General features: G+C 35.4%; 1 protein-coding gene across 1 annotated transcript; it reads left to right on the top strand.

Moving 5' to 3' along the window:
• The first annotated feature begins 2854 nt into the window (after window positions 1–2854).
• Window positions 2855–10713, top strand: LOC140746535 (glucose dehydrogenase [FAD, quinone]). The gene is made up of 12 exons (XM_073078688.1): window positions 2855–2947; window positions 3061–3095; window positions 3435–3677; window positions 3915–4086; window positions 4430–4629; window positions 5052–5179; window positions 5901–6081; window positions 6862–7119; window positions 8287–8438; window positions 9006–9171; window positions 9818–10007; window positions 10537–10713. Exons 2-12 carry the CDS (start codon window positions 3078–3080, stop codon window positions 10653–10655), a joined length of 1827 nt encoding a protein of 608 aa, XP_072934789.1. The 5' UTR covers window positions 2855–2947; window positions 3061–3077; the 3' UTR covers window positions 10656–10713.
• The last annotated feature ends 974 nt before the right edge of the window (window positions 10714–11687 follow it).

Genomic DNA, 11687 nt, shown 5'->3' with positions numbered 1-11687 from the left:
GTTCTACCACCTTCAACCTACATGCGTATGCAAAATTAAATAGGTATAAGTAAGTTGTTATAGTAATGGTTATTTCTTATAAGTTGGTAGGGTAAGGTTGGGTAAGTCGTACCCCTTAAGGGAAAAATGCTGCAATATTTTGTGTAATTTAAAATAAGCAAAATCTTGTGCGTAAATTTAATCTTTAGTTATTAAAGTATCATATAGAATTTAAAACAAATAAAAAATATTTTTTCCAACAAGTACCTTCCACTACCACCTATAAGTAGTACGACTTAGGCGACCAGGCGCCTAAGGGTCCGTTCACACAGACCGGCTCGGAGAGGAGAGCAGGTTTTTATCACGTTGGAAACACAGTTTTGAGTACCTAATTGTATTAAGGTTTATTTTTGCATGTGCACTTCTATTGTCACTAAGAATGCTTGAACGCGCTTCGTGTGAAATAATAAGAGGAGCCGACCGGCTCTTGACTGAGTGCTCATTCTCCCTCACGCATCCGATCGGCTCCGATTGCGAGTGCATCCGCTTTCAGGTCTTTACCAGCCGGTCTATGTGAAGTAGTTGGCAGCATCACTCCCGTCAATTCCAAGCGTACACTATCCGGTTTGTGCGAAAAGAAATATGCGGACCGATGCCCTCCGAGCCGGTCTGTGTGAACGGACCCTAAGTCGTACATAAAGAAATACACTGGTTATTACACCCATTTGGTGTTTTCCTTTTTGTGCGATAACTTTAAAAGATTTCAAAATCATTTGTAAACCGCTTACATTTTATTTTGATCGGGATTGATTGAACGGGTGCCGAAATTTGCGGATGCATGTATTTACTTCATACTTGTATATCTGTGATCGAAGTCTTCTTGAAGGTAGTCATGTATAAATATTGTCACATATACGGTACAGAGTAACGATATTACAATTACACGTAAGTAGGTACACACTAGTGATTAGAGGTATTATAACTATTCCCGTTATTAAACTGTTCTTGCTGAAGTCTCCGACCAGAATGTCGCTCTCTGTTAACTCGAGCGTCGCCATGATATCATCCCCACTTGACATCCCCACTGCATCTATGTTTGAACTGTAGTAATCAAATGAGTGACTTATTATTTTAAAGTACTAATATAAAAATGCGATATCGTTAATATTCAAGCTTCGTATTAACGATGATAACATATCAAATCCCAATTTCACATTTCTAAGTTTCAATAAAGCTTTTCTTTATTCCTAACCTCCTGCTTGCAACATAGTATTATTTTGAGAAAATGTAAAATGTTTAGCTCAAAGACAAAAATGTGAATAATGTCTAACAATGTCTAAGCGGTACAAGATACGTCGAATTCCTTATTGGTACGACTTAAGCAACAACACATCAAACTTTGAAAATAATATTACTGACATAACCTTTAATTTTTTTACCATTTTAAGTGACAAAATTAATAGTAGAATATGTCAAAATATAAAATAATCACAAAAATTAACTTAAAAATTGCACTTTCCTTGAAATTGCTTACGAATGAACTTGAAAATACTTGTGTGTATGTGAAAAGACTTGTTTTTTTTTTAATATTTTTAAATAAGTGGTGCTGACATGGTGCCCTGTTATTTTTGTTTAGTCGCACAACTAACTAGCATACATTTGAAGCACCAGAGATCGCTTTTTGTACATAGGAGACTAGATATTGCTGTGGTAAGATTTAGGCGGTGGTACGACTAAAGCAACCTTCCCCTACATAGGTACATTATTTTATGCCGATGCAACTGTTAGATAATGATTCCCTAATAAAGTTTGTTGAGCAAAATTTGTTTTTATTATTTATAATTATGTTAATTTGGTGGTTTCCTATTTAAATATTATTATTGACTTGCCTATTGTGTCAATAAACAATGTCCTCGGACCTCGGTTGTCCTGTAAACATCACTGTGTTCATTAAATTGAAATGTAGGTAGGTATGTAAGTCATCTAATTATTCAATGATAAATACTGCATATTTCGTACATAATAATGTTAAAGAATAATATTTTCTTGTTTCATTCTTTTTAGCGCTCTGTTTTTACCACTAGCAGCAGCGGGCGGCAGTAGCCACTTACCATCAGGTGAACTGTATGCTCGTCTGCTACTCCTAATAATAAAAAAATATCGTTATATTAAATCCATATCACATAATATTTTATTATTATTTTAAATAATAATTATTTATAATAATTTAAAATTATAAATAATATATTTAATTATATTGTGGTTTAAATGTTATTCTGAGTTTTATTTGTGTTATTGGATAATCAATTTTTCCAATGTAGTAGGCAAAACTAGGATAGATCGATTTAATAAACCGATCGATTTAATTAATAAGCACGGGCGCAAGTCCCGGGTAAAAGCTAGTCTATAACTTACAAGGAAGACTATAAGTCCTTTCATTAACGTTTATTCATCGTTTCATTTGCATGATCTAATGTTATCAATATCAATAGGACATAGTATTGCAGATTACTTTGAAATTATAATATGAATAATATATAAGTGTATAATATACTACATTTGCCTTTAAATCAATTGAGGCTTTCACTCAAGGTAGGTCGGAATAGAAAATAACGTTAGTAAACATCTTTTTAATTATACTCGTAAAATGTAACGATTTAACGAATCACACCGCGTTGTTCAAGATATCCGCAGAAGTGAAGAGAATTGTACAAATAAGTTTAGCTGTTTTCAAGAGAGATCTTAAATTGGAGACCATGTAGTGTTCAGATGTAGCAATATCATCTGTGATCGACTTCAGGTACAGCCCTTGGCCTACATGAAGTGGGTTACAGCTGTCTACAGGCAGGCTGGGCTACAGTGACTACGACTATATAAAAAAAAATCTGACTCAGAATTATTCAAGTTATTTGTTTAAGTATAAATTTATCAGTGTTTCAGTGTTCTTATAATGGATTTTCCATAGTATGTAGGTACCTACGAGTACATAAGAAATTTAAATAAAACTCTTAGTCATAGATGACAAACTTTAGATATCACACCAAAAATATTATCATATCAATAATATTTTCTCTTTTCTAGAGTAATCTGGCCAAAACATGATTTTGTCACCAGAGGTAAGAACTCTACATTCATAAGTATGTGAATTATTATAATTATTCTAAGTACTATGATATCGTACACTAGCTAGCGTACTTATTATTTTACTTACTTATGTACTAATGAAACATAGTAATAGCGGAAACCAATTGTGATTCTAAGTTCGTCTACATGGTTCTATTTTTTACTGTTTTTGAATTGTAAATAATTTGTTTTATGTTAATTTTGGATACGCTTACGTTTTGCTCTTGATACACTTACGCTCAAATTTGAAAATCTTGCCTTGAAAATTTGCCTTCTAAAATTGTCAAATTATTATCTTTGTCAGACAAAACATAGATAGATTGATTTTCTAGGCTTGTAGCTGTCCGTTAGTAGATGAAGGAGCGTCGCTAGTGAACACGCCAGTATGCAGCGGTGTGATATTGTTCATGGCTCTCCTGGAGGGCTTCCTGAAAGGGCGTTGCTCTATCTCGACCCCTTGCAAGAGGATCGAACCTGTTTCAAGTGTTGACGAGCAGTACGACTTCATTGTAGTCGGCGCAGGTACTGCGGGCTCGATTGTGGCTGGTCGATTGAGTGAAGATGGTAACAATAAGGTGACTTTCTTACTAACATCAAAAATATAATAACAATTTCGTATAACAATAAAAGCTTGCATAAATACATAAACAAATATGACAAACCAACGTCTATTATAACACATAACATTTTCAATATTTACAGTGCATTTCTTGGTTTTGGTCCAAAATCAGCGAAATTCATTAAAATTGTTAGAGGGGGTTTCAAAAAAGATAAATGTGTCAAGTAGTCAATTTTCTTGTCCTATCATCTAGGTCTTGCTGCTAGAAGCGGGCGGTCCAGAACCTATTGGAGTTCGGCCACCATCATTCTACCGTAATTTCTGGTCGCAACAGGACGTTGACTGGAAGTATCGCACAGTGCCTGCCAACTACTGCCTGGACCAAGAGGGACAAGGATGCCAGTGGCCAAGAGGAAAAGCACTTGGTAACAACTTTTGAAACCAAAAAGACTTCTCTAACCTAACCTAACCTAATACTGTAGGTTGCTGTATTTATCCACATTTTTTTTATTTGTTCCCATCTTGACTTTTCTAAGTTTTGTCCTTTTCCACCAAGTACTTTCTCTTCCACTCTTGATGCATAGGTATTTATATCGCAATTCAATATAAATATCGTTTTGTATGTCTTTTTTTCTCGTATATCCAAAATTGCTACTTTTTGTAATAAAGTCGCCTATGGTACCTAAAATTATGTATCAGTTATTTTGTTACTTATATTTTTTATTTGATGTACAATAAAGAATTTTTATTTTGTATTCATATCTATAGGTGGAACAGCTCTACTGAATGGTATGATGTATCATCGCGGCCATAAGGCTGATTATGAAGATTGGGTGAATGCAGGCGCTGAGGGCTGGTCCTGGGAAGAGAATCTACCGTACTTTGATATGACGGAAGGCAACAAGGAAATTGGTACCGTTGTTAATGGCAGTTACCATTCAGATCAAGGACCATTGCCAGTTAAACGGGTGCGGTTTTTTAAACTAATGAAATATTTTGGTTTGCAATAGTAATCTCGTTTTTCTTTATTTAGAATGGGAGATTAAGGTTTAATTATATGATTAATAAGTACACTCCGATACCGACACCAGTTTCTACGATTTTCAGCATTTTCATTAAAGGTTTCAAGATGTTGTATTTTAACTAGCAAAGGCAAGTTTAAAAGCGTTAAATTGTAAAAAAAAACAACCAAAAGTCGGGCACCGACGTTAAATACCTTAGCTAAGTATGAAGAATTACCTACATGCTTTATCTGACTTACTTAATATTACATGAGATGATCAGCAGATTCTTTGTAGCAAGAATATAAAGAGTACACCTTGAGACATTGTTTCAAAATTTCATTAACGGTTTATTACTACTCTAAACATATCAATTTGACCACTTGCAGTTCAACCACCAACCACCATTTGTATACGATCTGTTTGATGCAATCAATGAAGCAGGTCTACCCGTTATTCAGGATATGACTAACCCCGCAACTTCTGACGGATTTAACATCGCACAAACGTTTAATTTGTGAGTACTTGTCAGTCATCATAAACTTTATTACTGAAGGTAGAAGCCTCTGTTGTTCGACTCCGGCGGCCCAACCGCCACACCTATTTCTGCCTAATAACAGCAGAACGCTGCTGTGTAATTGAAGTAAATTAAAGGGTAAAGGAGACATAATTTTCCGAGGCGTTGCAGCATAGTCTTCAGGGGGTAGCGGCGCATTTGCAAGCGACCTTAGGAAGGAAACTAATCTTATCTGGGGGTTGATCGCAAATGTCCATGGGCGGGCATAGCCGTTTGCCATCAGGTAGACTACATGCTCGTCTGCTACTCCAATATTATAAAAAAAAAATTGGACCTATAACTGTCCCTTTGCGTTGTGTTCCCTCTCAGAATGAGGAAATACAGCTGACTAACTGCGACTTATGATACTTTTGATCATATTGATAATTTGAAGACTTAAAAATAACTGAAATTGTTAAACACATGTCTACTCAAGTTTTTTCCTTGCACCGTGTAAAATGTTGATTATTTCTCCGATATCCAAAATAATGTAATGGAATTATTTTTACGTGTTACTTTTTAATCGATTTGTTACTCAGTTTGTGCGTTATTTTCAAAGTTCTATTTTTTGTATATATAATTTGTACTTAACATAGTTGATACAAATTATTCTATCAGGTTTGAGTACTAAGTTAAATGGTTTTTAACCAGTAGAGGTTTATTATCAAGGTGTATATTTTAGAGATGGACAACGTTACACAACAGCGAGAGCATATTTGTCACAGAAATCCAATCTGCATGTCACTCTCAACGCTCACGTCAGCAAGGTTTTGACGAGCACGGTTGACGGCGAGACTCGAGCCATCGGTGTACAGTTCTACAACAAATCAGGGCTGCTGAATACTGTTTACGCTTCTAAAGAGGTATTTCAACGTTTTTTTTTCTAAAATTGTAATTTTGCGGAAATTAACAGTACAAAAATGAGCGCTTGAACGAGGGCCATGGCGCACAAAAACATATTTTTCTGTAAAATATCTTGACAGGCAAGTCTTGTTTTTTTGTCTGCTAAGGCACTTGTCTGTCACGCTCTACGATTGTCCATGTACTTAAATGAGCCCTATTTCCGACTCGTGTACCCACGTTTCTTTATTGAGTGGGAACATCTGAGAGTCACGGTTCCCTATTCAAACCAAGCGTGTGTCAGTAGTTTTGACACGACATTGAGTATTATGCAAATGTACATATATATATTAAATTGTGTATATTAATGCATACACAATGCATGCCCGCAGTTTTCGTTTTGCTAATAATATCACTGCGCCGTTTGAGAAAGTAATAATAATCACTTGGATAACTCTGATGTCTATTAAAAGTTAAAAGTTTTCTTTTTGCGCCCAGACAATAAAAGGGCTACCCTGCAAACAGGGAGGGGGTGAATGCACATGCACTCACACCAACGCCGCGACGGTTGCGTGGTAGTATGGAACATCCTTAAGGGATGCCCACTCACTAAACACCCTTTCTGGCTTTAGTCCTCGGGGACTCCAAATCCTTCATCTGATGGCGACCTCTTAGTGGAGAAAAAGAGGTGCAGTTAAAAGTACTTGTGCCTTGAATAATAGACTGGATCATTTCAGTATTTTGCGGCCATCTATTGGATGAAACAGAAATATAACATAATAAATATCCAAATATCATTGCAGGTTATTCTATCCGCTGGAGCCTTAAACAGTCCTCAAATACTGATGCTATCTGGAATAGGACCGAACCAGACTTTACAAAATTTTGGTATCCCCGTGGTCAAAGATTTGCCCGTTGGTCAGAATTTACGGAACCATTATGGTATTACGTTAAGCTTTATCATGACGGCGGTGGACAACACAAGGGTGTTAGATTGGAGCGCCCTGACTCAGTATTTGCTGACGAGAGATGGACCTATGAGTTCAACTGGTATTACACAGGTTTGTTCCATATTATTAAAGGATGAATATGCTGCGACTGATCTGTTCTAATGACCTCAAGCCCCTGGACAGCATCGTAACTATAATACTGGATCCTGCCAAGATTTAAAGATTGCGCCCTCCAAGGTTTCCTAGAAATAATTTAGTTATCTGTTATTTATATTTGCTGATTCATAAAAGTTTATTTTTCTTATCTGGTTCAGTAAAATGCACCCCCTCAAATATGACCCCCTGGCAGCCGCTATCAGGCCCGCTTTTACTAGATACACCTTTATCTAATATATTTTCCAACTATTCTACTTCTTTGGAAGGAACTTTCACATAAATATCACAGGGAACACTCAATTCTACACATTGTGTTGTGATCGTAATTATGTAATAAAATTGCAACTTTTAAATACTTATTGTTCTTTTGACATTTTCGTAAAAAAATTGTATCCGAAAGCCATCGTAACTTACGAGTATTTAATAAGATGCAATGTCGAGCAGATGTTATATTTCATTCTTATTAACAAACAGGAAATGCATATTACCTACATATCAGACTTACCTATTATATCGCCATTCACATTATTCGCATGTAAATTATGGTAGTGCAAATACATTACAATACACATCACTTAGTTACTAAGTAACAATTGAAAACATATTATATGTATTATAAATGTAGCCATTTATTAAGTGAGAAACATTATATTATTATGTGAGTATGTGGAAACAATGATATTGTAGGTGATCAAGGGGGTAGAAAAATAAATCTGAATTTTTATTACACGCGCGTGCGGGCATAACCACTCTCGTGACAGGAAAAAGGCCCTTGATACAAACTAAATTACTTTTTTTCGACATAAATGTACTTTATCAACTTTAAATAGAAAATGTTTTCTACAGGTATATTGCAACAAGAAAATACCTTGTATGACTTATTACGCAGTGCAGTCCTTTTAATTTTCTGTTAAAATAAATATACTTAGTCAAGTCGAGCTAAACCTATTTAAATCAGATATATTTTGTTCGTTTAAATAATTACTTAGTCATACTTTTTTACTCACCATTTATTTAAAATAATATTTTTTGTTCTAGAAGATTTATGATATGATTTGGTATTTTTAATTACATATTAAGATGCTATACATAAATATAATGAGCTGATATCGATGTGCTCAGGTCACCGGTCTCCTGTACTCGAGTTTAGCCGATAGAGAGCGCAACCAGACAGACCTGCAGTTCTTCTTCAACGGGTTTTATGCTGAATGCTCCGAGACTGGACAAGTTGGGGAAAAAATTGGCAACAATTCTGCCAGCGGAAGAACTATATCGTAAGTCATTATTCTGTTAGATCGGTAACATATGGCAAGAATGGTAAGTCTGCCGTAGCAACTGAAAAAGGGCTAAAAGGGAGTTTGTTTGTTGCACTTGCAAGCCTTAACTAAGTACATAGTTTGTACACACGTTGCCCAGGGTTCAGAAAAGGACATAGCGTATACTTTATCCCGAAAAATGTACGTTCCCAAGGGATAGTTAAAACCTCTGAACACAAGCGAAGCCGCAGGTAAGGGTTAAATTTAAACAAAGTTAAAATAAATACGAGTACCTATATCTAAGTCATTATTTTGAAATTCTATTTTATGCATGACGTCAAGACGGAGTCATAAACACATGAATAATTTATTATATAAAACCCTGGTTTGAAGGTTAATAAAATTATTAATTATAGCACAATTATCGTTATCTAGTTTAATAATATAATTTGAAACCTTGATTATTTTTTCAGCGTTTTTGTTATTTTTATTTTCATTTAAAGTACCTATTTATGTTGATCACGATTGCAAAAGGAATGTAAATATCTAATGTTAGATATAGATATATGTAATCCCTATTTTCAGGGCAAACGGAGTAGCCCTTCTCCCTCGAAGCGTCGGCTATCTTACCTTGAACTCTGCCAATCCATTCGACCCTCCTCTATTTTACCCGAATTATTTTGACCATCCTGATGACATGGTCATGATTAAGGATGCTGCTAGATATCTGCAAGGGATCTTTGACACCGATGTAAGTATTGAATGTACATAAATCAACAATCCATCATTCCAATTAATAACACAAACTATTTTCTTGATCCAATTTACAACTTTTTTATCATTCCCGCGTAAAATACAAATCTCGCGCCAAGCGCGTTCTTTTTCTTGTTTTATGCTAATGCATATAACCCATACAGCCAATGATTATATAAATGGGCAATTATTATTGTAAAAATAACACATCATGAGTATGACACAAAATAATTAATTAAAACAATACTATAATTAAATAATTTGAATATATTGCTAACACATTAAAGAGCATTCTCGAATCAACAACAACAAGGCATTCTCAAATCGACAACAAGAAAATAAAGGCATCAAGGTATCTCCTACAGCGTCCCTCCTCAGATTTTCAAAGGTTATGGACTTAGTACAAATTAATTATCACTTCATTTAACGTTGAAGGAAACATTGTAAGAACATTCTTTGCCAGCACGGTGGACTATGGTATCTAATCATTTTCATTCTGAGGGTCTCCTACCCGTGCACAGTAGTGGAACGGTAATGTGTCGCTCACGGAACAAGAAAGTTTTTATTGTTCCGAGATGTTGATAATGTATCCTAACAAATAATCTAAATGTAACGTACAAAAATCATCCCATTGGGTTCTCTAGGTAATGAAAAACAAGTATGGAGTGAAGCTGGACCCGTCATCGACGGCTAAGTGCGACACCAGCTCAGCGTGGTCGGACGCGTGGCTGCAGTGCATGGCGCGCGAGCACACCGACCCGCAGAACCACCAGCTCGGCACCGCCGCCATCGGACTCGTCCTAGACCCACAGCTGAGAGTCTACGGCGTTAACAGTAAGTGTTTTTTTAATTTTTACAGCCGTGATCCTAGCATATCGAGAATTTCTCAAGTGGCTTCGCTAAATGACAGATGGTGACTTCAACTTAGGAAAAATACAACTGTACAAGTATAATTATATTGCTTGTTGACCAGAAAGTAAAGACTACACCACCTAACATAATAAGCTAAGCTTTTAGATATAGGTAAACGATTTCCTCAATTTTTTAATACGCTTTTATTTTTCTAGTAGTTTCGGAACTCCGAAAAGTTCAGTTTTTATCGAACGAATTGATGGGGCATTTAATCACTATGAGGAAATATGTATTTTAAATTTTACGACGATTCGGTATCTCACTAAAATAATTACTGATCACATGCAATCTGTAATTTCCGTTACGTTACTGCGCTCTTACGGTACGCCCAAAGATGAAACTTGTGAAGTAGAATTTTAAATTGAATATTGCAAATAATATTTAAATATTATTTTAAAGCCTTTTTTTTATTATGATAGGTACCTGTACATTATACCTGCTTAATTTACAGATCTACGTGTAATCGACGCCTCATCAATGCCGACAGCGCCTACTGGCAATCCACAGGGGGCTATTATGATGGTGGCAGAGCGAGGCGCAGATTTTATCAAGAAAGATTGGTCATCTTAGAAACCATATCGACTAAAGCACCCAAAAATGATTACACGTATTTAACTTATTAATTATATTATTGAATAGTTTGCGAGCAAGATTTTTATTATTTATGAAACGTTTAGTACGTAAACGTATTCCTTCCTAGTTCGTACGTCTTTATTTCCTACTAATTTAATTACTTAGTAAACATTTAACTATTGGTTATAAAAATATATAACACTAATGACGTCACAACTATTTTATTACACGCTTTATGTTAGTGAGTAACTCCGTTTTTCAGTAGCAAGAGATCAACATACATCCTTATTTTACCCTGCATGTATGAAAGAATGAAATAGAATACCGAAAGCTGATTTAGTTGATTTTATCATAAAAGCGTGTTTTTTAGTTTTTTGAACTATATTTTAATTATTTTATTGTGTAACAACAATCAAATAACATCAATGAACCAAATACAAGGTCTGCGCAGCTTACAGCTGTTAGTAATAAATCGCTGTTAGTTGAAGTAACAAATAGTTAGTAGCACCCAGTGGCTGATTTAAAAAAAAATAAGGTGTAGGCTGTACAGTTTTTGCCGCCCCTGCTTCTACAATTGTCTTTTTTTTTTGCTCCTCACGCCCGCTCGTGACATGGCACGTTTAAGGCAAGAACGATTGGGTCCCCAAATTTGCCGCCACAAAAATATAAAACATGCCGCCCCAAAAAATATGCCGCCCTAGGCTGAAGCCTACTCAGCCTATTGGTAAATCCGCCACTGGTAGCACCTAAGAAGAAAACAGGTCAACAGATCTATCAGTAGTTAGGTTTTCTTTTTAAATACATTTATGTGGTGACTTACGACATTTTTACATGGCCGCATTTTAAAGCTAAAAATAATTGGACATGTTGTTATCTTGCCATCTATCTTTCAACACAGTCTCATAATTACATTTTTAATTAACTTTCAACAAATTACTTCCCAAAATTATTTCTGAAGTCATTGTACATGTACCTGTTACTTTTTTATAAACCGCATTTTTAAGTGCGTGTGACTAAACTGCGTGCGTA

This window comes from Epargyreus clarus, unplaced genomic scaffold, assembly GCF_041222505.1.
Source record: "Epargyreus clarus isolate Ecla_fem2 unplaced genomic scaffold, WU_Ecla_fem_2.2 ptg000012l, whole genome shotgun sequence".
Taxonomy (NCBI): domain Eukaryota; kingdom Metazoa; phylum Arthropoda; class Insecta; order Lepidoptera; family Hesperiidae; genus Epargyreus; species Epargyreus clarus.
Note: the sequence above shows the minus strand (reverse complement) of the source record. Positions and strands in the feature narration are given on the sequence as shown.

Bases quoted from the DNA above. Each gene is read 5' to 3' on its own strand.
- LOC140746535 (XM_073078688.1), top strand. The intron at 3,678-3,914 runs GTGACTTTCTTA...CCTATCATCTAG, and splicing joins GTGAAGATGGTAACAATAAG to GTCTTGCTGCTAGAAGCGGG. The intron at 7,120-8,286 runs GTTTGTTCCATA...CGATGTGCTCAG, and splicing joins GTTCAACTGGTATTACACAG to GTCACCGGTCTCCTGTACTC.